At 42.3% G+C, this 24,822-nt stretch overlaps 1 protein-coding gene across 2 annotated transcripts in view; it reads right to left on the bottom strand.

The window, feature by feature from the left end:
* RANBP10 (RAN binding protein 10) overlaps positions 1–24,822 on the bottom strand; it is a gene marked incomplete at its 5' end in the record, with an annotated part of 39,962 nt that continues 15,140 nt past the window's right edge. For both annotated transcript variants that reach the window (XM_083370511.1, XM_083370512.1), the window contains 11 exons: positions 1–4,898; positions 5,882–5,993; positions 7,526–7,671; positions 8,905–9,029; positions 10,219–10,414; positions 11,351–11,499; positions 12,637–12,745; positions 14,214–14,326; positions 15,401–15,585; positions 17,406–17,428; positions 22,821–22,988. In XM_083370511.1, coding sequence (XP_083226637.1) covers positions 4,768–4,898; positions 5,882–5,993; positions 7,526–7,671; positions 8,905–9,029; positions 10,219–10,414; positions 11,351–11,499; positions 12,637–12,745; positions 14,214–14,326; positions 15,401–15,585; positions 17,406–17,428; positions 22,821–22,988 — 1,457 coding nt within the window. In that variant the 3' untranslated portion in view covers positions 1–4,767. The remainder of the gene's footprint in view (positions 4,899–5,881; positions 5,994–7,525; positions 7,672–8,904; positions 9,030–10,218; positions 10,415–11,350; positions 11,500–12,636; positions 12,746–14,213; positions 14,327–15,400; positions 15,586–17,405; positions 17,429–22,820; positions 22,989–24,822) is intronic.

The raw sequence follows: 24,822 nt of genomic DNA, 5'->3' as shown, positions 1-24,822 counted from the left end.
AAGTGCACAGATGCATATTTTTAATAAAAATAATTCTGTCAAAATACAACAGACTGTGGGTTTCTATATTTCCAGTACAATTTCTCTCACTTTTTTTTTTGTCAGTTAAAATGTCCTCCTTTTGGGAAGGTTTTCATGCTAGAGTTGGTTTAACTGAACTCACAAATACTAAGCAGAAACTGATCCAATGTGCATAGCTTGGAAGGAGATCCGTCAAGTCCTCAATAACAGGAAAATGAAAAATGAGATAGCAGAAGCATGGTGGAACCCCACATTGTGCTCGGCCAGTTTATTTGATAGAATACTTTTTTTAAAAAAAAATCCTTACAGTTGGTATCATAATGAAATCATTGAAACCAAAAAGGGTTTGAGATGCCATGCCAGAGCTGGTACCTGAGTTTGCAAACAAGCGAGAGGAAGAGAAAAATAAAGAACTCTGTGTTTCTTTTTTTTTAATGTCAGATCCAAAATGTAATCCATTTATGCCTGCCAGTAATCTTTCTTGCTAGTTCAAGATGGGCAGATGGCACCCAAATCTTACATCTCCAGCCCAATTTTTTTTAAAGAAAAAAAAACAATCCTCAAGTCCAAAGATTTGAACGAACTTATTTGATAATGACCATTAGCATTCTTCTACATCTATTATACATCTCAAATATTCCCAAAAGAAGTGCCCAAAACAACACTGGTAAATAAATCCATTGGATAAGAGGATTTGGCACTTTTATTTGGTTACAGAATGCTGAGGACCATAATGGGGGAGAAATGAAGCACCAATTCTTATTGACGTGACTGCTGTTCCTTGCTGAAAAAAGTGACGATTGACATCAAGCTAGCCAGTTTGAATCATTGGTAGGTGACACTCCGGTACTAGAACTTTTTAATTTACAGCCCAAAACTCCTGGAACTGGTTGCAAAAGCTACATGGAAGAAAAATGAGATGGTTCAGCTACCTGTGGCTCTGAAATTCCTCCCAATCAACAATCCTTCCCATTCTAACTCCTCCAGAGACGTTGGGCTATAATTAGCCATTGTCTTCCAACAGTTGTGAAAGCATAATTGCAGATTATTCCACCGCTAGACGATAATCAACTCTTGCATTCGGGATTTCCCAGTATCCATTTTACAGACACCAAGGGCAGCGATTTATAAGATCAACATGGCAAACAATCAGAAAAAAAGTTGCCAGGCCTTGACTTACCATTGTCCTGATTAACGGTTGATAAAAACCTGAAATCGGATGGGATTGTTTGCAAAAGGTTTCTGGCAGGGTGACAAAATCGGTCAGATGCTGTCAGAAAGAAAATATTTTTTTTCTTTGAATTTCTTATCTACGTAAAATCTTTTTAATAAAAACTAATTTTTTTTAAAAAAAAGGACATATGGTATATCCTAAGATATGCGCTTGATACAATCTCATTATCACCTGGCAGAACCTAATTATCTCTGTCAGGTTTCATCTTAAAATTGAGACTAAATGTAAACTGTGGCTTTCAGGCTAGACACTCCTCCGCCCCTTTTTGTTGATCTGAGTATTGAGAACAACAAGATTATGTGCTTTTTTGTGCCCCTGAAAATGGTGAAAGGCTTTAACCGCAAACGCAATTTAAATCTTCTTCCCTTCAAAGATTCCGTAGGATTTCAAACAATCCTTTCCCATAATATATGTACTGTGGTCTCTTTAGGGCAATTATAACTAGTATTCAAATATCTGATTATCTTAGATCACATTCCAAGTGACTCATAAGCCTCTGAACCAGGCATAGCGTTGACTCGAATGCTTCCTAAATTAAATTTCACCTGCCGTTATCTACAGGATTGAGGCATCAAAATGTTGAGCCACCAAATGCAGATTGTCTTTGAGCAAAGGTTAGGCCTGCTCTTTTACAAAATTGGTGTTACCACATCACCAACTAGCTTGTCTGAGAAAAAAAAAAATCTTAGGAGTGCAAAAACTGCCATGAAAACAGTTGACTTTTAAGCAAAGCATGGCAAAGAAGCCACAGCTTTGGAAAAAAGCAGCAGACAGCAAAGAACAACAACAACAACAACAACAACAACAACAAGCTTCTGGAAGCAACTTGAAAAAGGGATGAGATGGAAATTGGAGAAAACAAATCAAGCAGGAAAAAAAATCTGCTGCCGAATAAGCGAGAGATTGGTTTGCTGAAGCTCATCTTAAGATGGTGAACATTTAAAATTGGAGTTCAAATGCTGGGAACTCTTATGAAGCCTAAACGCAAGAAGTTACCAAAGATGGATGCTGGGCAAATCAGTCTGCTTTTAAGCTGGCACGAAGTATTTGGTGCTACCGTAATTTTATGTTTGGTGTTATAATTACAAGTCCTTAAAAGGTAGAAGGCAAAGTTAAGGTCCAATAACAGTAAACGTACAACTTCGTGACCATCCAAGCAAAAGGGATGTTGGGTAGATATTTCTGCTTGTCAAAAGTGCGAACAAAAAAAATATATAATTTCATTTTGATCTAATCAGTGCAAGGGAGCCATAATAGCCAAACTAAGCAATGTAATCAGGATCCGGAACGGTCTTTTCTGTTTAGTCAATTCTTCGATGTGCCCATATTTTCTTTCAGTATCTGGCACTAAAATTCAGTCCTGATCTGCCAAGGAGGCAGTAACGCTTGGTCTTCTGAACTTGGCAGGTCTTACGTAGAAACCTGAAAGCAAAAGTTGGTCCCTGCTGAGCAACCGGAGGGACCCTCGCAGAAATCAACGGAAGTTGCACCACTTTATTATTTCTCCAGGTTCCACCTACCTGGTGATGCTTGCATAATATTCCAAATGTACTTCATCTGTGCATAGATGCATTTTTCCCCCGTTACAGCTACCTTAACAACCCCCCCCAAAAAAGCCATCTCTATGCTACTGCAATTAAAATTCACCCTCCGTGGAAGCATTTTCTTCATCAAATCAGAAACCTCTTTTGTTTTATTTGCTGCAAGTGCTTGGTTTTAATTAAAATGCCTTGCCTGTTGAGTTTATGGATTTTTAAAAATTCTTCCCAATTAAAAAAAAACTATTTTAAAAGCTCGGCAAAATATTGAAACGTACCGGCAAGCCAATAATTATATTTCAAATGTTAACAAGCTTTTAGTACAGCAGGATTCCTCTGTTGTACTATAAAAATATCTGGTTATAATTCACTTGGGTAAATTAAATTAGACTGGAGTTTCCAACCTGTTATTCCAGCAGTATTTTGTAAGGATCTTACAATATGTAACTTTGGAAAATGATTCCCAAATTTTTTTTTTTAAAAAAAGGCTATTCCTTGGAGTAAAACTGCATTTTTCTTTCTTTAAAAAAAAAGAAAATTGCTTTGCGACCTCTTTTCGATTGGGGGTAAGCAGGATAAAAACAAGGCTTTTGTACTATTGTCCTATCAGTGTAATATCAAAGGCATGGAGGCAACGAAACGATGAAATAAAAAGTTGGCTTCACAAACTCAAAGACTAGTGAGGGGTTTCTTGACATTTTGAAGACCTCATCTTTTCATGGTTCACAACTGACACGGAGACGCATGTCCACTCTATAAGGAAAGACCTTAGGAAGAAGCCTCTAGATTAAAAAGGAAGGAAGGAAATGTTGGATTAATACAGAGCTGCCATTTTCCATTCCACCTCGATTCCATTCCAGGCAGCCGTTTGGGTACCAGGATTAGGAAGCTTTCTTCTCCCTTCCTCTTTGTGGCAAGTTTTAGATGGTGAGTTGCCTAAATGTGACCAGATGTGACAAAGGAGAAGTCCCTTAGCATCAGCCTAGGATCCCTTGTTTCGATGGAGGAACCCTGCGTTCCTCCAGCGGTTGCCAAGCTCCCAGCAACCCAGTCAGCATGGCCAATAATGAGCAGTTTGGGAAGCTGTAGCTCAGCAACAAAATTCCCACAGCGATGCCCTCCTGTCTGATTGCCTTAAGAGCTCTTACTGCTTCTCCACAGAGTTTGGGGACATAACTCGAGTCACACCAGTTCTCTTTCCAAGCACTGCAGGATATCCTATTAAAGGGACAGTTGGGAACAGATCGTCTTGTTGTTCCCAATCTCAGCCTCTCCCCAGATTAGTTCCCAGGCTGCATCCGTAGGGTTTCTCAGGGCTGTGTGTCAAGAGGCACAGAAAAAAAGAAAGAAGATAAACTCTTTTGTTTGGATAGCATGGCTAATATTCCAACAAGCACATTCAGACGCTTGGTTGTTGTTTTTTTTTTATGAGGACCAGCAACAGTGAACAATACTGTCCAAGGAGCACACGTGCCAGTTAGGTTTCTCCGAAGGTAAAAAATAAAAGTTAAAACAAAAAAGCAAAACAGGCCATCACCAACTCAGATACACTTTTATCTCTAAATGAATTAGAAACCAGCTCAGCACAAATTCCCCAGGTATAAATACTGGTGGCTCAGTCAGACAAATAAAATAACATAATAAAATAAAGGTAAAATCCTAAAGTCAGAAGGCGCTACATCGGAAGGACCAGTGAGAAGGCCAAGTGCTGTGGGGCAAAGAAGGATGGGAGGCCGTGATGGGAGGGCAGGATGGGGCGTTGGGGTGGGGGCCCCTGCGAGCAGTTTCCAGGGTGAGCAACGAAGGCGCGTCTAGGGTCCTCTCCTCCTCCTCCTCCTCCTCCCCTCCCGCCTCAGTCAACACTGTGTCCTTCTGCTGGGCAGCGGGCAGAGGGCGGGCGCAGGTGAGAAACCGCAAGGCAGGAAGAGGTGAAAGGGCAGCAACTGGAGGGGGTCACTCTGCCTCACTCAGTGGCTAGTGCAAATAGTCGTCCACTCTGGCGAAGGAGCAGGAGCCCAAGCCCACGCGAGCCATGAGTCGCAAGCACTCCGAGGCCTGGCCCAGGGCGAGCAGCAGGGGGGGCTGCTTTGGCAGGTTCTGAGACTCTGAGGAGAGAAAGAGACCAGAGGATGCACAGGTCATGCAAAGAGACTGTGTCTTGCTCCCCTCCCCTCCCCTCCTCCGCCCACCCCCGACAGTCCTACAGTTGGCAGATAACGTTTTTTGGGTTGATGGGCCCAGAGGGAATGTTGAAAGCCTCTTGTAGCCATTCTTGCAACCTGGCAGGTAGGAGGGTGGACGCATTTCCAAAACAGTCAAACAGAATCGCCATTTGCTAAGCCGGCAAATTAGGGACACCGCAGTACGACATCACTACTGTTAAGACCTCAAGGGTGCTCTCCAGCACCCCGACTTGTTATGGTCTGTTGGGAGGCAGGGGAAGGTGGTACACTTCCGCAAGAAACATGGGGATGCAGCCACTTCTATTCTCTAAAAAAACCTGACCCCGATGGACACTTGGAGCCGTTTTTCTCAAGGCGACGGCTGAAGAGTTACAACTTCTGCCAGCTTCCCAGTCGCTGCTCCAAAATGCCTAGGGAATTCAGCATCTTAGCCCGTAGCTGTTTAAAAAGATGGCAGTGATCCGGGCCAAATGTTCAGGAGACCCTTCGAAAAAGCCCAGGATAGAAAGAAAATACTAATGGAAAAAAAGCTTTCACAGGATAGCTATCTCACAGAGCAATCTATGAGGGAAAAACTCTTTTTCAGCAGTCAGCCCGTGCAATCACAGAGTGTGGCATTTGCTTTGGCTGACACCTGTCTGTCTAACGTGAAGCAGCAGCAGCCAACTTAGGCACGTATGTTTTTCATCCTCCTGTCTTGCCTCCTTTTTCATTCTCGTGACTGCCTCCTCTTTCTCCTCTTTACTTGTTTTTCTCTCTTTCCTACATACACACAGCTAATGTTCCCTCTCCAGCACAGGTAATCTGCCAAAACTGGCAAAAAAATGCAGCAAGATTCCTGCCACGTGAGACATCTCAAGCGGTGCATAAAGCGGAGTTAGAACTGGCTCCTGCCATCTCCTTACCCAAAATAGCGCTATTGAGTGCAGCACACACCGGCTCCCTCTGGATCGGATCCAGCTGCTGACCGACTGGACAGTTCCAAGGGTCAGAGTAGGCTAACAAGCTGAATGCATCCTGAAAGAGTAATAAGAGGTCTCAGCAGAGCAGCAAAAAGCACTTGGTTCCAGCGGCGTTACTCTTCTGCAGGTGCCCTTCAGACTACAATTCCCATGATTTCAAGACCACTTGGACGCAGTACTCCTACCTTGCCTTGAAGGCATGAGGTTGTCAAATAATACAGCAGAGAACCACAAAGGGCTAGTAGGGCATGCCAAGAGCTGCATTCGTAAACTGGCCAAGGCCAGTGTTTATTTTTCCCAAGCCAGTTGAGTACTGTTTTAAATATTAATAAGACTTGCGGGAGGTTATATTTAAATTGGGGAGGCAGGATAATTTTATTCACAGTAACTCCACGAAATAAGCTGCAGTTTTTTCTCCCTTCAAAAGTACAGAATACTAATGCAACAGCTCCCTCTACTGACCAGTGAAAAGGTTTTTTTTTCACAGATGGAAAATAATGCAGAGGAATAATCATGAGAGATGGTGTGTGTGTGTGTGTGTGTGTGAGAGAGAGAGAGAGAGAGAGAGAGAGAGAGAGAGAGAGAAGGTGAGAGAGAGAGAGAGAGAGAGAGAAGGAGAGAGAGAGAGAGAGAGAGAGAGAGAGAGAGAGAGAGAGAGAGAGAGAGAGAGAGAGAGAGAGAGAGAGAGAGAGAGAGAGAGAGAGAGGGCCAAATCTATTTTATTAGTGGGGAGTGGTTTAACTGATTTTGCCAAGGACACTGATGGTTTCCCAAGCTCTGAATGCCTTGGGACAATTTTTGCTGAATTCTATCTAACATACCGATAAAGGAAAATAAAGGATTAGCACTGATGATGTTACCTAGTTGGGTAATGAAACATCTGCAGGAAAACAAGCAAGCTAAGAGAGCACTAAGAACTGTTAATGTCTTTTACTGTCTTCCTGGTTTCATCTTTTTAAACAAAAAGTGTTCCATTATCTGAGGGACTTCCACAAAGAAGAGGGGATCAACTTATTCTGAGGGGCTTCCACAAAGAAGAGGGGGACAACCTATTCTCCAAAGCACCAGAAGGCAAGAGAAGAAACAATGGATGGAAACTAATCAAGGAGAGAAGCAATCTCGGAACTAAGGAGACATTTCCTGACAATGAGAACAATTAAATCAGTGGAACGGTGTGCCTCCAGAAGTGGTGGATTCTCCATCACTGGGGGTTTTTAAAGAAGAGACTGGGCAGCCATTTGTCTGGAATGGTATAGGGCAGGGGTAGGCAACCTCGGCTCTTTTATGACTCATGGACTTCAACTCCCAGAATTCCTGAGCCAGCATGGCTGGCTCAGGAATTCTGGGAGTTGAAGTCCATGAGTCATAAAAGAGCTGAGGTTGCCTACCCCTGGTATAGGGTCTCCTGCTTGAGCAGGAAGTTGGACTAGCATTAGAAGACCTCCAAGGTCACTTCCAACTCTGCTATTCTGTTAAATAATACCCAAACCTCAATATATGTATATTTTTTTAACACAGAAATAAAAGAGAACTCATTTTGCACGAAAGAGGAGCGGCTCTAGTGAAGGAAACAGTCAAGCTGTGTACCTGTAACATTTTTTTGTGGGCTGTGTTCTTGCCGTAGTCTCTGCATAGCTGCTCGCTGAGGATCTGGAGTTCCCGCCCGAACTGGATCATCCGCTCGGTGGCAGCGTGGTTCCCTCCACAGAGTTGCCTCTGTGGGCAGCCGTCCTCTGGAGAGAAGGGGGAAAGCGGAAGCATGGGTCACCAACCTGCATGGCCTCAAAGCATCTGCCTTCTTCAGCCTTACTGACCCCCCCCCAACCCTCCCCCAAATTATTGGCCATGTAAGTCACGGGGTACAAAAGTCTTCTAAAGAAACCTTGACTGGAAGCAAGCACATCTTAAACCTTTTAACCATTTTTCTAAAAGATTTTTTATTGGGGCGTTTTTCCCCCCATAGATTCAGTAACAATTTTCCAACAAATGTGCTGAGTTTACATTGGCTAATACATATTTAATTCCTAATCCTTTATTCTTCCCTCTAGCCATCGATAAAATAAGTCCCAAGTTTGGTAATATTCCGTTTCTTCTTTTTCTTTCAGTCTCATTGTCACTCTATCCATCTCCGCACATTCTAGTATTTTTTTTAAATTATTTCTTCATCTGATGGTATTCCTTCATTTTTCCAGTATCTTTTAACCTTCCCCCCACCCCCGCCAGCATTCCAGAACTGATTGCAAATCCATGAACACTGAATATTACAGGCATAAAATTTTGGAAGTTAAATTCTATACTGGATCGTATATGGTGTGGGGGGGACCCTTGGTAAACAAGTATTGGGTCTAGCCATTGTGTTAAACCAGGATGGATTCTATACAATTGTTGAATAAACTAGAATACTGGTAATCCTTGATTTGCAACCAATTCATTTACTGACAGTTTGAAGTTACAACAGTATAGAAAAAAAAGTGACTTGCCACCAGCCCTCGCACTTATTACTGCTGTAGCATCTCTATGATCATGGGATCAAAATCTGGGCTTTTGGCAACTGGGATGTATTTACCACAGCTGCAGGGGTCACGTGATCACCCCTTGCAACCTTCACAGCATGGCTGGCTGGGGAATTCTGGGAGTTGAAGTCCACAAGTCTTAAAATGGCCAAGTTTGAGGACCCCTGCAAGATTCACTGAGCAACTGCATGAGTCACTTAACTGCAGTGATTTGCTTAATAACCAGGGCAAAAAGGTTGCAAAATGACTCATGTTAACAACTGCCCTGCTTAGCCATGGAAATTTTGGACTCAATTGTGGTTTTAAGTCAAGGACCACCTGGTGTAGGAATGAAAAGACTGGGAAAAGCTCCTGATGTGCAATAATTTTCCACAAGGAACCTCACCCACCCTGGATAATGAACTGTTTCCTCAAAAAGGGCCTTTCCTCTGCCCGCAGGCCCGCCAGACCTACCCATGCTGGAATCGTCAGTCTGTAGAATTTCTTCATGCTTGTAAGTGCCATTCATTATTCGGGTGGCTGAATTCTCCAGGATTCCATTGGGATAGTGCTCCGCCTCCATCTCCATTTCACTGTCACTTGAATAAAGATGGTGGAGGTCGTGAGAAAGAGCAGAGGAGAGAACGAAAGAAATGCCAATAGAGGAAAAGGCACATCCTCACCATCAGCGGATAGATCCGTGGAGGTACAAATGGATTCAATTTAGAATATCTAGCAAGGAGACCAACCTTGGCAACTTTTAAGACCTCAACTCCCAGAATCCCCCAGCAATTACAGCTGGCTGGGGAATTCTGGGAGTTGGGAGTCCACAAAACTTAAAAGCTGCCAAGATGGGACACCCCAATGTATACCAAAGCATCTGATGCCAGCCTCAAATGGCATTCAAATTAAGCAAAATAATCTTGGATGATTCTAAAGCAGCCTAACAAATCTCATCGGCCGGTCTTTTTTGGATGCCCGTGTTGTAGTACAGCATTATGGAATCTACCAAGTAGCTGAAAATTTACCCATCCTCAATACAGGAAAGGAAAAATAAATCTCTTTCAAGTGGACTTTTGACTCTTGGGGAATTTCCTGGATGCATCCACAGAATTTCCTTGGTTGCAGCATGGAAGAGGTTTTGGCGCTGTCCACTGTGATATTGTTTTGGATCTCCAATGTAGTCCACCACACTGAGATTCACTGATGATTCTATACATCAGCTGGGCCTGCTCTACTTGGCCTCAGAGATCAGCCGAGGTCAGCAAGGTGCTGCTATCATATGCTGGGGATGTTACCACATAGCACAATTTACACAGAAAGTGAATTCAACTGGACAACCATGGAAAGATATGTGTTTATACAGGTCCTGCTTGACTTACAACCATTTTTAGTGACCGTTTGAAGTTACAACGGGACTGAAAAAAGTGACTTATGACCATTGTTCGTTGCAGTAACTCCAGGATCATGTGATCAAAATTCAGACGTTTGGCAACTCTCATATTTATGACAGTTGTGGTGTCCCGGAGTCATGGGATCATCTTTTGCGACTTTCCGAACAAGCAAAGTCAGTGGGGAAGCCAAGTTCACTTAACAACCATGTTACTAACTTAACAACTGCAGTGGTTCACTTAACAGCTGTGGTAAGAAAGGACTTAAAACGGAACAAAACTCATTTACAAGTGTCTTGCTTAGCAATGGAAAATTCTGGACTCAAAGGTGGTCGTAAGTTAAGGACTACCTGTGGTTGATTATCACCTGGCCTGCCCTAAAAAGCACCTGTCTCACCTGGTTTCTTGGTTGCTAGTGCTGCTGTGTTGCTGGGATTTGGTAGAATCTGTTGAGTTGGACTCTGAGTAGTTCACGGATGAAGGGGATGATGAAGAGGAAGAGGAGGAGGACGAACTCAGTGCAGGATATTTACTGTGGCTCTGCTTGCTTTTTATGGAGGTCACCCCATTGCTACAGCTCGGGCTGTCGGCTCCTGAAGACAGAAAGAGAAGTCAAGGTGGGAAACCCAGAGCTTTTTTAATGATTAAAACTTTAAGCCCCACTAAAGGTTTCCCCTGAGGGACGCAGTGGCTCAGTGGGTTAGGACGCTGAGTTTGTCGATCAGAAGGTCGGCAGTTTGGCGGGTCGAATCCCGAGGGCCGCGTAGCAGAGTGAGCGCCTGTTACTCATCCCAGCTTCTGCCAACCTAGCAGTTCGAAAGCATATAAAAAATGCAAGTAGAAAAATAGGGACCACAATGGTGGGAAGGTAACAGCGTTCCGTGCGCCTTTGGCGTCTAGTCATGCCGGCCACATGACCATGGAGACGTCCTCGGACAAGCGCTGGCTCTTCAGCTTTGAAACGGAGATGAGCCCCTAGAGTCGGAAACGACTAGCATGCACATGTGGGGGAACCTTTACCTTTAAAGGTTTCCCCTATCCTATCCAGTTGTGTCCAACTCTAGGGGGCAGTGCTCATCATTTCCTAGTTGAGGAAGCCAGCATTATCCAAAGACACTGCTGTGGTGTTGCGGCCAGCATGGCTAAACACCAAAGGCACATGGAATGCTGTTACCTTCCCACTGAAGTGGTACCTATTTATCTACTCGCATTTGCATGCCTTCAAACGGCTAGGGTGGGCAGGAGCTGGGGCAAGTAACAATCTACTTCACCGAAGAAATCAAAAATCAGGAGAGAGATAACCAAACTTGACAAAGTCACTTCCAAAATCTTAACTAACCTTAGCTCTTGTTGAAAGCACTTGTGCCAGAAACATACTAAGTTACGGAACAGGTAAGCAAGCGGGTTCTTCGCTACTAAGGGCACCGTGCAGAAATTTAGCACAAGAAGTTCTAACAGCAGCTTCCAGAAAGGTCATGAAAAGTAGATGCCAAATTAGCACAAAGCCAAGGAGAGAAGCAAACACCTACCAGTGACGTGAATGTGCAAATTATTGGAGCCATGTCGGGGACTCAGATTGGGGGAATCAGGGTAGCTGTCTTGTGATTTTGGGCTGCGGGTACTGAAAAAGCGAACTTCGCTGTCTGTTCCATTCACCATCTCCACAAACTGCCGGCATCTAGGATGCACGAGGGGTAGGGTAGGGGGGGAAAACAGGCGAATGGGAAATTATACAGAAAAAATAAACACAGTAGTACACTCATTGTCTGCATTATTACATCTTAGAAATGGCATGAGGAGAAGCATCCAGAGATAAGAGCTTTTTTGGTTTGACTTTCTTACAGCAAATGGCTCACAGCTCCAAAGATCTGGAGCAAAAATGCACAATTCGTTCACCAAAGTGGCGCAAGATCAGATCCCTGCCCTATCTATCAACCTAGGTTATTACGGTATGTTGTGAATCTGAGGGCCTTCTTTTTAAATTTTCTGCGGCATTTAGGAAAACATTCTCTAAGTGAAACCACTGGCATCAGCCTATAGTCTTTGCTTGCCTGATTTAAAAAGAGAGAGAGAGACAAAAAAATGAAGTTATTCTGAGCTGTCTGAGAATGCATCCCAATTCACCTTCCCTAAAAAGGGATTCCTCTTCAGCTGCCTTCCATCTGGAAAGATGTCAAGAGCTGCTATTTACAGCAGCACTCCGAAAGCAAGCTTCAATTATTTGGGTCAGGTCAAATCGTATTTCTTAGAAGATTGATCATCTCCAGCTTTTCTCCGACAGGCTGCCCATCATTCAAAGACTATCCTATTTATTTATTGTGTATATCCTGTCTTTATTATTTTTACGAATCACTCAAGGCAATGACACATATCCAACACACCTTCTTCCTATTTTCCCTCCAACAACTGTGAGGTGGATTGGGCTGAAGACAAGAGTGACTGGCCCAGTCACCCAGCTGGCCTTCATGGCTAAGAAGGGACCTGAACTCATGACTTCCTGCTTTCTGGTCTGGTACCCTAACTACTAAACCAGAGATGATCAATCTCGGCAACTTTAAAGATTTGTGGACTTGAATGCCCAGAATTCCTCATGCTGGCTAGGAAATATTAGGAGTACAAGTCTTACAAGTTGCCAAGATTGGACACCCCTCTACTAAATCTAACTGGCTCTTACATTCTGTTCTGGACCCCCAACCACTTGTTTATAGACTAAAAAAGAGATTATTAAGTCCACCTACTGCTCTGTCACTAATGTTGCTTCCTGACTTTCTAAATGTCGTAGTTCTCCGCGCAAAGGCATTTACACCGTACTTACTTTAACGTGAACAAGAGGTTAGGGTTATGCTCTAGAAGGCCTGGATAGAGCTGCTGTGTTGCTTCAATGGCTTCACCTACTCTTCCTGCCAAAACCAGCTTTTGTATTCCTGGAGGAGAGAACAGAAGTGTTAGGATGCAAGCTGTTGTGTACCGTCTCACATTAGACGGGCAATAAAACTGGATTTACCAACAGACAAATTATTCAATGCATTTTCCCTCCCAGATGCGAGAACATAAAAAGAAGGATGTGTGTCAGCTGCGTTAAAAAAAAAGAACAAAATTAATTGTGACAAATTCTCACATCCTCAAAGCATTTATTAGTTAAATCTTTGGACACCTGTAGTGCATTGACAACTCATGGCAGGCGGTTTTTCTGCAGTGGCCCCACCCACGGCTGTCCTTCCACATGGAAGTCAGCTAACCGTCGCTCATCTCTTTCTGTATGGGATGAAACGGTATGATTTTCAATATGCTTTCAATTAAGTCTTCAGTTCTTCCCATCGTGGAAAGCAGAATGAACTGCTGGTTTCATATCAATGAAAACTGCAGATAAGGAGTCTTAAGCATTAACAGTATTTCTTAATAAGGTGCTGGAGCATCAGACGAAGCTCCAACCTTTCACTGAAGTCTGCTTTGAGCTTCCCAGTTAACAGATGTTCTTGCTATCAATCGCAACAGAGATATATTGTGGAATGGAGAAGATGGATTGAATATATTCAGAATAAATATGGGACTAAAAAGTTTTATTTAGCATTTGAATAAGCAGGGGATTTTTTTGATGTATGATTAGTTATTTGTTACTTTATTATTATGACTATGGAGAGTTAAAGTCCGATAGAACTTAATGTTTTATTTTTGTTGTTAGCATATTTTAGTTTATGTTTGTATTATTATACCCTGTATTTAGCTCTGGGAAGTCGGGGAGGGGGGAGGGGAGGGGAGGGTTGGGGAGAGGGGAGGGGGAGGAGGGAGTTCATTGTATTTAAAAATTGTAAAACCTTTCAATTTAAAAAAAAAACAGATGTTCTTGCTACAACCAGTTCCTTCAATTGGCTTGGAGATGTTGGCATATAGCTTGCTCATTAGCATTAAGCAAATATATCGGCTTATCAACTGCCATGAGTCATTTTGCAATGGTGTTGATTTGGAAATGCTCCAGTTTAATGGTTCCACCATTACTGACGTTGTGTCATAGGTGTTTTTGCCTACTATTCTGTTTGGTTTTATCTCTATTTTACCCATCCATACAATAACATCTCCTTAAAAAAGCAGAAAATGGCTCCTATGGACTTATATTCTACCTTTTTCAATCAGCTTAGCCACTTTACCAGATCAATCAAATAGTTTGGTTTCATTTGGCAAACGGAAGGAAAGAAAAATGAGACGCACAAAAACAGAAAATATCAGCCATAAACGAGAACTGGAAGGAGCCATGGAGGACACTAAAGTTCTGCCTATTAATGCTGGGATACAGAAAGTAATTACAGATATATCAATGTGATGGCGCAGCTGAGGAGAGCTGCACATTTCAGGGTTTAGGGAAAGCTACAGCAGTAATACAGCAAAGAAGCTTACTTTGTCTGTTCTTTATGGAGATCTGCTCCTCCTGGACTGTACTTTCCGTCACACGGGCAAAGGCAGTTGCTGTAGCACAATATCCGTGATGTACCAGATAGGAAGAGACCATGCTAGGAAATATAAAAAGCAGGCAACAGAAAGAGCATCAGTGTCAGTACAAATTCCACAAAAAGTGGGGAACAAGGCAGGGGGACAGTCTCTCTAGGACAGCCACATTAACATTTTGCTCCCCAGTATCAAAATATGCCAAGAAAAGGTGGCTCGGGAAGAGAATAGACAGCGCTACCCATCTGACCTTCATAAAAATCAAGAGACTAGATCTTTACATATTAAGTGTGAAGAATCTGTTCAACTTCCTTGATTTTAATTCCTCTTTGTGGGAATCCCAAAGCAATGGGAAGAAAGAACATCGGTGCGTTCAGTCAATATCTTACTACAGAAGTGACCTGGAAACACGTCTAGGCCTACGTGTGGGAAGCTTTTTATACATCTGAAATGAAATATACTGCCTAATTTTTCAATATATCTGCAGTTGATTTATAAAGCCTGTTATTTTCTTTATTGAAAAAAAAGAGAGATAAAAATTGACCTATCAGCTGAACCTGTCCTGCTTTTATGTAGATACTCTAGGACGGGTAGGCAACCTCGGCTCTTTTATGACTCATGGACTTCAACTCCCAGAATTCCTGAGTCAGCATAGAATTCTGGGAGTTGAAGTCCATGAGTCATAAAAGAGCCGAGGTTGCCTACCCCTGCTCTAGGAGCAGCAGAAACAACCAGCTTTGCATGTCTTCTGCTCAGGGCGTACGTATGTGTGATGTCTGATTTTCCTTCATTTCTTTTGTGATTTGGCTATATGAAAGAGCATGGCCTTTTGCAAATCCTTATCTTCCCTTCCGCTCTTTATTTCTCACTCCTCTACCTAACAGAGAAGAAGCAACGATCAAACCAGGCGCAAAGCAAGCAGCATTATCTGCGCTACCAATCAGCTACAAACAAGGTGCCAGGAAAGCAGCTAGCTCCTGCTCGTCCTAAGGTAAGGGCCACCTCTGCTCTTCAGGGACACAGAAAGAAGACCAATAAAATAAGAACGGTGGTGGTGGTGGGGATGTAATTTTACAGCAGAACATTCTTGTGAATCGATCGTAAGATTTATCTCGAAGGCAATCCAAACTGCCACTCACTTCTGTAGCATGGCTTGCCATTCCCCTAGCCGGTCACCTATGGGAAACCTTTTAATCGTGCCCTGAATCTTTGCTCGCCACTCTCTCATATAGTCTTCAATGTCGAACACAAATGGCTGTTGCCCAAAGTTGGCATCCACAATCTCTCCGGGTGTCTGGAGCCCCACAGTGGGATAGAGATTGGCCTGCCAAAAAAACGAAGCCCAAGTTAAAAAAACCCGGGCTCTTTAAGAAAGAAAGCAGAGACATACATTGTTTTCCCCCCCTTTGGAAGAGGGTGGCTAATGGAAGCCTGAACGAGGGGCTTCCAGGCCAGACTGACCCAAGGGGCAGAAAACACATCCCTGAAAAACATTTGGGAAGAGTCAGCGTAATACAGGTAGCCCTCAACTTGCAACCATTCATTTAGCGACTGTTCAAAGTTGCAGTGGCACTAAAAAAATAATAATAATGATATGACCATCTCAACGCTTACACTTCTTGCAGCATCCCCGGGGTCACCTGATCAAAACTCGGACACTGGGCAACTGGCATGTATTTGTGACGGCTGCAGTGCCCTAGGACCATGTGATCCCCTTTTGTGACCTTCCGACAAGGAAAGGCAATGGGGAAAGCCAGATTCGCTTAACAACCACGTTGCTGCAATCATTCACCTAACAACTGTGGCAACAAAGGTCATGAGAGGGGGCAAAATTCACTTAATTTTAGAAAGGCGCACGGCACGTTCACTTTGAAAGGCACATTGCGAAAGGAAACTGGAACAAAACTGCTCCCCAATTTGGAAATCAGCATGACTTTCTCGTCCAGTCAAAACAAAATTCATACGTCTATTTTGAGCTGCAAAACAATCTGCAAGGGCGTAGCTGAGTCAGCGGGGCTGGCCTCTGTTCTTTGTATGTTTGCAAAGTGTTGTGTTTTTTATTCTATCCGATTTCAGGGACCCATTCAGCACCTGAAGACATTTTGTTATCAAATCCAGAGTATCAAATGCTGATGTGCAAAAGAGAGCAAATGTTTCACGCCTGAACATTATACGTGGTTGCTTTCTTTTTCTCACATGCCCGGGTGATATATAAAAAATATGCCAGCCATTTATGTGTAATTTTTAAAGATTAAAATCATTTATGCGTGCAGCCTGTGGTTATCTGACTCCAAACCAACAGTCTCTTTACTGGCATTCCAATTCTGAATAAGCAGCTTTCCAAGAATCATCTTCCTGAATCCTCTCAAAAATTAACCTCAGTTGGAACATATGACCTGTGGTAAAAGTTTGGTAAAACCCTTAAAACTGCTGAATGAAAGGAATCCTGGCTTGATTATGTTCCCCCCCTTCCGGTAGAAATTAATCATTTCCACTCCAAGAAGTGATTTAAGAAAACTGTCTACACTCCAGATGTGGTTTATTGAGAACCTAGGGATTTCTTTTCTTTTTGTTATGAATGTATTCTGCTTAGCGGTTCACCAGGGTATACCTGAAGCAGCTAAAGCAGCAGCAGAAAAGGCTTATTTTCATTTCAAGATCCCATGTTGCTTATTTTAGAGAAGCAGACCACATCCTCACCAAGTCACTTCTCAAAAAACAACAACATAATAATAAAAAAAATTCTTCTAATATGTGGGAAAACTTTTGTTCACAATTTGTTCCCCTTTTCTGAAGCCAAAGGTTGTGGGAGAACTTATTACTCTAACAAAACCTGCCTTTCTGATTGCCATGGGAGCTTCATCCAAGCTACTAGACCAGGGGTCTTCAAACTTGGCCCTTTTTATGACTTGTGGACTTCAACTCCCAGAATTCCTCAGCCAGGCACGCGTGCCTGGCTGAGGAATTCTGGGAGTTGAAGTCCACAAGTCATAAAAAGGGCCAAGTTTGAAGACCCCGGCACTAGCCTAACGCTAACCCCTTCTAGATGGTACACAAGGAGAAGGCAAGTCCCAAGCACCTCCCTCTTTCCCACAGCCACGTTTTCAATCTTTTGTTGAAATATAAAACAAAAGTTGTACTTACAGGAAGGTCTGTGAAGGCTATGCCTGTGAAAGAGAAAACACTGAAGTCAAGACAAAGGATTTTCCCGCCTTTCCTTAAAACCCGTATTTGTCGTATGCACCACATGGCAACAAATATGTCATTGGTGGACAATTTTTTATTTTATTTTATTTTATTTTTTAAAAAAAAACCCACATCTCTAATCCATTCTCAGATTTATTGTGTGCAGGTAGTCCTTGACCTACGGCTACAATTGAGCCCAACATTTATGTGGTTAAGTGAGAAATGTGCTGAGCTTTTCCCATTTTATGTATTCCCTTGCCACATTTTTATTAACGGAATCAACTGCGGTTGATAAGCTAGTAACCCGGTTGTTAAATGAGTACGGCTTCCCCATTGACTCTGCTTGTCGGAAAGGTCGCAAAAGGGAATCGCATGACCCCATGATGCTGCGACCATCGTAAGAATGAACCGGTTGTCAAGCATCCAAATGCAAATCCCATGAGAGATGGTGCAATGGTCGTAGGTGTGAAAAATGGACGTTTAAGTCACTTTTTTCAATGCGGTTGTAACTTTGAACAGTCACTAAATGAACTACCGTAAGTTGAGGACTACCTGTATTCTTAATTCTGAAATCTGTGTCTGGTAAACCTATCCACGCTCATCTAGGAATTCACCAGAGTAAATAGGTACAAAATTCTACTTCGTACTCCCATCTTCTGTAAAGCAGCTACTGTAAACTGACCGATCACTTAAGTCTATAAATTTGATAAATAAAATTACAAAGTGTTTTCATGAGCAGAGCTACATTAAAGGGCAGAGCTACATTAATTCTCAATATATTTAGCTCTTCTGAAAATAAGGCTGAAGATGTGAGCTGGATTTTTCCCCCCAGTGTGTTTTTCTGCACGGAAAGGCAAAGAAAAGGGGGGGGGAGAGAAGTAATTTAATATATATTTCTTAATTTGTGCTTCAAAAGTAGCCTTTTCAGAACAATTCCTCTTGGGTTTGTTTTTGTTTTTTAGTTTGTTGCTTTAAAATAATTTTACAGGAGTTAATGAAAGAACCCACTGCTGGGAGAAGGAACAAAGCAGCATGCAAGGGAAGTATCGTTGCTGATCCTACAACTGAGTAAATGCACCAAGTGAGTCAAAGGAAACAGAAGATGCATTCATACAGATGACTGAGCACACCCAGGTTGTCATTTTTTCCAGGAAGTAACACCCTGGTATATCTATGCTAACAGAATGAAGCATAAGCGTGCTGAAGGTTGATTTGAACTTTAATCTTAATTTGAAGCAAGTAGTGCAAAAGCCTGGAATATTTTTTCTTCTGCTGCTACTTCAGTGTCTTCAGACATTTTGGAGAAGGAGAATTTAAAGCTAATTCCCAATCAGCAGTAGAAATTAGTGTTTCAACTTTAGCTTCTCAACCTTTGCCCTCTAAACTATCTTGCAGGAACAGGCTACGTATTTATCTCACCTAGTAGGAGAAAACTCAAAACCATGAAGACCTGTGCATTCAGGTAACCAGGAAAAACAAAAAATGGATTTTACCTGTTTGTAATCTCAGTGGTGTAAAGTCAGAATCAAAGGACAGAACGTGGCAAACGTAAGTTGGTGCGACGCACAGGGAGCAAATAATTCTGGGCACAAAGATAACACCCCACCCTTTCCCAGATGGAGATGTCATTTTTAAAATGTGGCTGCATTCACCTCTTCCTGCTGCAAGGAAAGCAAACTAACTGCAAGAGTAGTTGTGCACAGAGCACTTAAGGTTGTTATCTGGCGTTTCCTCTTCTCATCCACACTCACTTGTTGCTACGATGAAATTGTGAGCTGCAGGATGGGAACTGGATTTTTCTCCCCCAATACTCTGTAAAAATGCTATGAATATGGGCTACGCTTATATTCACAGGTAGTCCTCAGCTTACAATGATTCATATGGGAACTGGAGTTACAGCAACACTGGGGGGGAAAAGTGACTGATGATCGTTTTTCACACTTACCGACCATCGCAGCATCCCCACGGTCAAAAATTCAGACGCTTGGCAACTGATTCACATTTATGACGGTCGCAGCATCCCCGGGGTCACGTGATCCCCTTTTGCGACCTTCTGACAAGCAAAGTCAGTGGAGGAAGCCAAATTCACTTAACATCTGACAACTAAGTATTACTAACTTAACAACTGCAGTGATTCACTTAGCAACTGTAGAAAGGTTGTAAAATTGCTAAGCACATTGATTTGTGCTTTAAATTGTAAGCCGCCCTGAGTCTTCGGAGAAGGGCGGGATATAAATGGGATTAAAAAAAAGAGCTAAAATTCACTTAATAAATGTCTCAGATAGTAACAGAATTTTGGGGCTCAATTATGGTCACAAGCCAAGGACTGCCTGTATTCAATTTATAGGCTGCCCATCTCACTGCCCTGAGTGATTTGGGTCCATCTGCACCAGCACAAGAATATATGAATGATCTCGAGTTTATCGGGAAGAGAGTTGATTCTACTTTTCCTTTCCCGCTGCAAAAAGCTTTCTGAAAGCTTAACACACTAAGTGGGATTTACACTATTGTATAGGCCAGGGGTAGGCAACCTTGGCTCTTTTATGACTCGTGGACTTCAACTCCCAGAATTCCTGAGCCAGCGTGGCTCAGCTTGGAAACCTCTCCCTTTCCCCTCAGCATGGTTGGCTCAGGAATTCTGGGAGTTGAAGTCCACAAGTCATAAAAGAGCCAAGGTTGCCTACCCCTGGTATAGGCTTTTTCTCACTGGTGATACAATTGCTCCATAGGCAAGATAAATCTACCACCACCATATGAGCAATGCACATCACCTTTAGCACATATAGGACAGTCATGCTGCAGACTGGAATTTCTTGGGCCAGGCCAGCTGGAACTTCTGGGAATTGCTCCCGGAGAATGCCAGGTTGATGAAGACAGTTCTGTACATTTTATTTTTCTCTTCTTTGCCCAGCCAGAAAAATCCAATTCTTGCTAAAGCAATTCTGAAGAGCAAAGCTGAAAGATCTGGCATGCATGATGCATGAAGACAGAGTGCTGAAGCATCAGGCTATAGATGCCTATTTTTTTAAAAAAAAAACAACAAACCAAAACCCAGATACTCCTTAGAACCCCACCAGTTTATCACAAAAACAAGAGTTGTCTCCTAACTGTGTTTCTCAACAAGTGGCCGTTGAGGGTATTCTGCCTTTTGAACAGGGAAAGGCCACTTTGCTAGAATTTTCAAAAGCTGCTTATAAACTATGCGTTTGTATAGCTCCCCTTCAAAGCAATTTAAATCAAGAGTTTTCACCCCATTTTGCTGCAGGCAATCCCAAAAATGTACCCAGTACCAGTACCCTGGTAAGTAGCAATTTCACTTACCTACCCCCCCCCAATTTAAAATAAGCAATTCTAAAGAAATAAAATAAAATCAGCAGACAGGTTTCCCTTGCTTTGTGGTAGAGTTGTACTCCCTGAAAGCCTGCATGAAAGAAAACATTGAACGGTGGATAAAAGGGGAGTTGCTGTCAAATTTTATAACTCAAATGCTTTGACGCATGTACTCATGAATTTTAGAACCTTAGTTTTAAGTACTACATTATTCAGAGAGGTTTATCTCACGTTCCACAAAACCATTTCTTCTATCTTTTCTACAGCTGTATTTCTGTTGCACGTAGCAGACAACAACAACAACCAGTGCATCACAGCACTATGAATACTATGGTCTTTGTTTTGTGCACAGAGGAGATTCTCCCAGGTTAAAAGCATATCCTAGGAGGGAAGATCCTTCACCAACTTCAGCACAATATACTACATTCAACCAGTGTTAGAGAGGTCCTTTTCTGTCGGGGAAAGGGGACGGGATAAGATATTGATGGTTATTTTAACTCCAAATGAATGGAAGTACCTACCGCATGTACAGAAGTAAGTGGGAGATGGGCCACACAACAGAAAAAAAGTCATATAATGTGATGGTAAAGGCACGAGAAAGGAGCTTTGGTAAGAAAACGTTCAAGTAGTTTTTGGGACAAAGTAGTCCAGATTTCTATTATTGATTATGCTGGCATAAGTTACATAGTAGCATTTTTTCCCCAACACAGAATGAATTTTATAACAAAAAAGACCAATTGCATCATAGTGAATTACGTAAAGCGCGGGAAACTCGTACATTCTCTGATTTTAAAAAAAAACCCTATAAACCTGCATTGGAAGTTGATCAAACAGACCACAACCTACTACTTGATAATATAGAAAAATGTGGGTTAGACAGCATCACCACGGTAGCTGGCTGACCAGCCATACTCAGCATGTTATCCTCAACAGAACTTCATCTACATGGAGGGAAGTATGTAGTGGGTACCCCAAGGCTCTGTTTTAAGCCTAGCACTCTTCAACATCTTCATCAATGATTTGGATGAGGGGATAGATGGGGAACTCATTAAATTTGCAGATGGCACCAAGCTGGCAGGAGTAGCCAACACTCCAAAAGAAAGGTTTCAGATACAGAAAGATCTTGAGAGACTTGAACATTGGGTGCTATCTAATAAAATGAAATTCAATGGTGAAAAAAGTAAGGTTCTATATTTAGGCAAGAAAAATCAAATACACAGATATGGTAGAGGTGGTACCTGGCTCAATAGTAGTAACTGCAAGAGGGATCTTGGAGTCCTAGTGGACAAGGACTTAAATATAAGCCAACAGTGTGCTGCAGCTGCCAAAAAAAGCCAACACAGTTCTAGGCTGCATTAACAGAGGGATAGAATCATAATCACACGAAGTGTTAATACCACTTAGTATTAATGCCTTGGTAAGACCAACTTGGAATACTGCATCCAGTTTTGGTCGCCACAATAAAAAAAATGTTCAGAATCTAGAAAGAGTGCAGAGAAGAGTAACAAAGATGATTAGGGGACTGGAGGCTAAAACATATGGAGAACAGTTGCAGGAATTGGGTATGTCTAATTTAATAAAAAGAAAGATTAAGGAGGTGACATGATAGCAGTGTTCCAATATCTAAGGGGCTGCCACAAAGAAGAGACATCAAACTATTCTCCAAAGCACCTGAAGGCAGGACAAGAAGCAATGGATGGAAACTAGTCAAGGAGAGAAGCAACCTAGAACTAATGACAGTTAAAACCATCAGTAGAACAACTTGCCTCCAGAGGTTGTGAATGCTCCAACACTGGAAGTTTTAAGAAGAGACTGGGCAACCATTTGTTTGAAATGGTATAGGGTTTCCTGCCTGAGCAGGGGGTTGGACTAGATGACCTCAAAGGTCTCTTCCAACTCTGTTATTCTGTTAATTCTGTTCTGACTATACAATCAATCTCTTTGTTCTTTTGAATGGAACCAAATTCTGAGAGGGAACCTATGAACACATCAACATTTCAAAGGAGGTGAGACAAAACTGGACCAAGTCTTCCATCGGCTTACCTAAACTGTGCCCATTCTTTGTGTAGAAGCAGGTGTTGTTGATGAGGTTCACACAGCAGCCAATTACATCGCCAGTAGTGAAAGTGGGGCCATAGGGCTGCCCGGTCCCTGATGAGCAGAAGGAGTGTCCATCGTCACCATGGTAGCCATAGGAATGCTTATCCCAACCTAAACAAAAGGGGGAAAAAAGAAAGAATAAACAAAGAGCCCATGTTTAGAAAGTAACATGTTTGACATTGGGAAATGAGAGATTCATAGGTGACATCACTGGGAAATGTCCAGCATTTGTATTAGTAACGAAAGAGGATTCTACTATGTGCAAAACATTCTTCATGGAATGTTCTGACTCCTAAGGGTTGGAACGCAAAACCAAATACTAAGAACATGGCCCTTTTCAAGGCTGAACCACTCCCAGAGTGCTTAGAAAAGCTGTTTAGGGGTCAGAATGTTCTGTGAAGATATTTAGAAGATAATTAGGGGGGGAAAGTGATTGTGATAAATAAGCTGTCCTATTCCCAACACACAGAAGACAGAAAATAGAGAACTGTTTATAGATTTTAGTGACTAAAACTATGGATTTTTTTTAAAAAAAAATAAACTGTTACAGGTAGTTCACGACAAACAACATTTTGTTTAGGGACTGTCAAAGTTACAACAACACTGAAAAAAGTGACTTATGATTGTTTTTCACACTTAACAACCATTGTAGCATTCCCACGGACATGTGATCAGAATTCAGGTGCTTGACAACTGATTCCTATTTATGAAGGTGGCAGTGTTCGACGGTCACCTGTTTACTTTTTGCGATCTTCTAACAAGAAAAAGCCAATAGGGAAGCTAAATAACAACCATGTTGTTAAATTCACAATTGCAGTGATTCACTTTAACAACTGTGAGAAGAAAGTCATAAAATGCGACAAAATTCATTTAACAAATGTCTCACTTAGCAGCAGAAAGTTTGAGCTCAATTGTGGTCTTAACTCAGGGAGTATATGTATTTCTACAAATTGCAACACAACCCTAACTCCTTTCTCTACAGCAGGGGTGTCAAACTGCTGGCCTGCAGGCCAGAAGCATTATAGCAAAACTGCGCCCGCCCCATTGCCGGCAACGGGAAAAAAGTCGTGAGACGTTGCAACACAAGACGTTGCGAGTTTGACACCCCTGCTCTACAGCAGGGCTTTTCAACCAGTGGTACGGGTACCACCTGTGGTACATTGGCACCTGGCAGGTGGTACACGACCATCCTAGAAAAGTGGTAATGGGGGAGGGGAATGAGCTGAACCAGTGGCAGCACCGCATAAGCCTAAGTGAGAGATGGCTGGAGCTAGGCGACTGGTGGTACTCGGATGTTGCCATATCCTAAAAGTGGTACAAAGGGTGAAAAGGTTGAAAAGCCCTGCTCTACAGGATGGCTATATAAACCAGTGAAGAAAGTATTATTCAGGCTGGTTTATTTTTAGTTTTCAATCCAAATAAAACTGTAGGAATCTAAAACCTACATTTCCACAGATCTCTTTATCAGATAGTTGCCCAAGTTACAGCATGGCTGCCTCTTCATGAATTTGTCTTTTCTTGACAGTTTTAATCATAAATCCAACCTAATACAGGATTTGCATTTCAAGGTCTGGTTAAGGGGAACAAGAGGCTTAGAAAGAAACACAATCCTCTATTCCCTTCGTAATCACTTACTAGTACTTAAGAAATTAAGAAGCTACGTTGGCATTCATCGGTGGTATACAGGCAGTCTGAGCTAATCAGGAGCCTTTTCAAGCCTATAAAACAATTCAAGCAGTTACACGAAAATCTGCTGCAGGTGCATGCAAACGGAAGGAAAAGACAGCCAAAAAGTCCAGTCCTTTCGCCGCGGCCTCAAAACACTCCTTTTCCACCTGGCTGACCTGGACTGACAGGGATTTTAATTATGTTTACAATTTTAACTCTATTCTTTAATTTATTTTAATTTATTTCAATTTTTAATTTTAATTTACTGTACAGAGAC

The sequence above is a fragment of the Vipera ursinii genome (genome assembly GCF_947247035.1).
Source record: "Vipera ursinii genome assembly, chromosome: 10".
Classification (NCBI taxonomy): Eukaryota; Metazoa; Chordata; class Lepidosauria; order Squamata; family Viperidae; genus Vipera; species Vipera ursinii.
The sequence above is the reverse complement of the archived record's forward strand: the minus strand, read 5'-3'. Positions and strand labels throughout refer to the sequence as shown.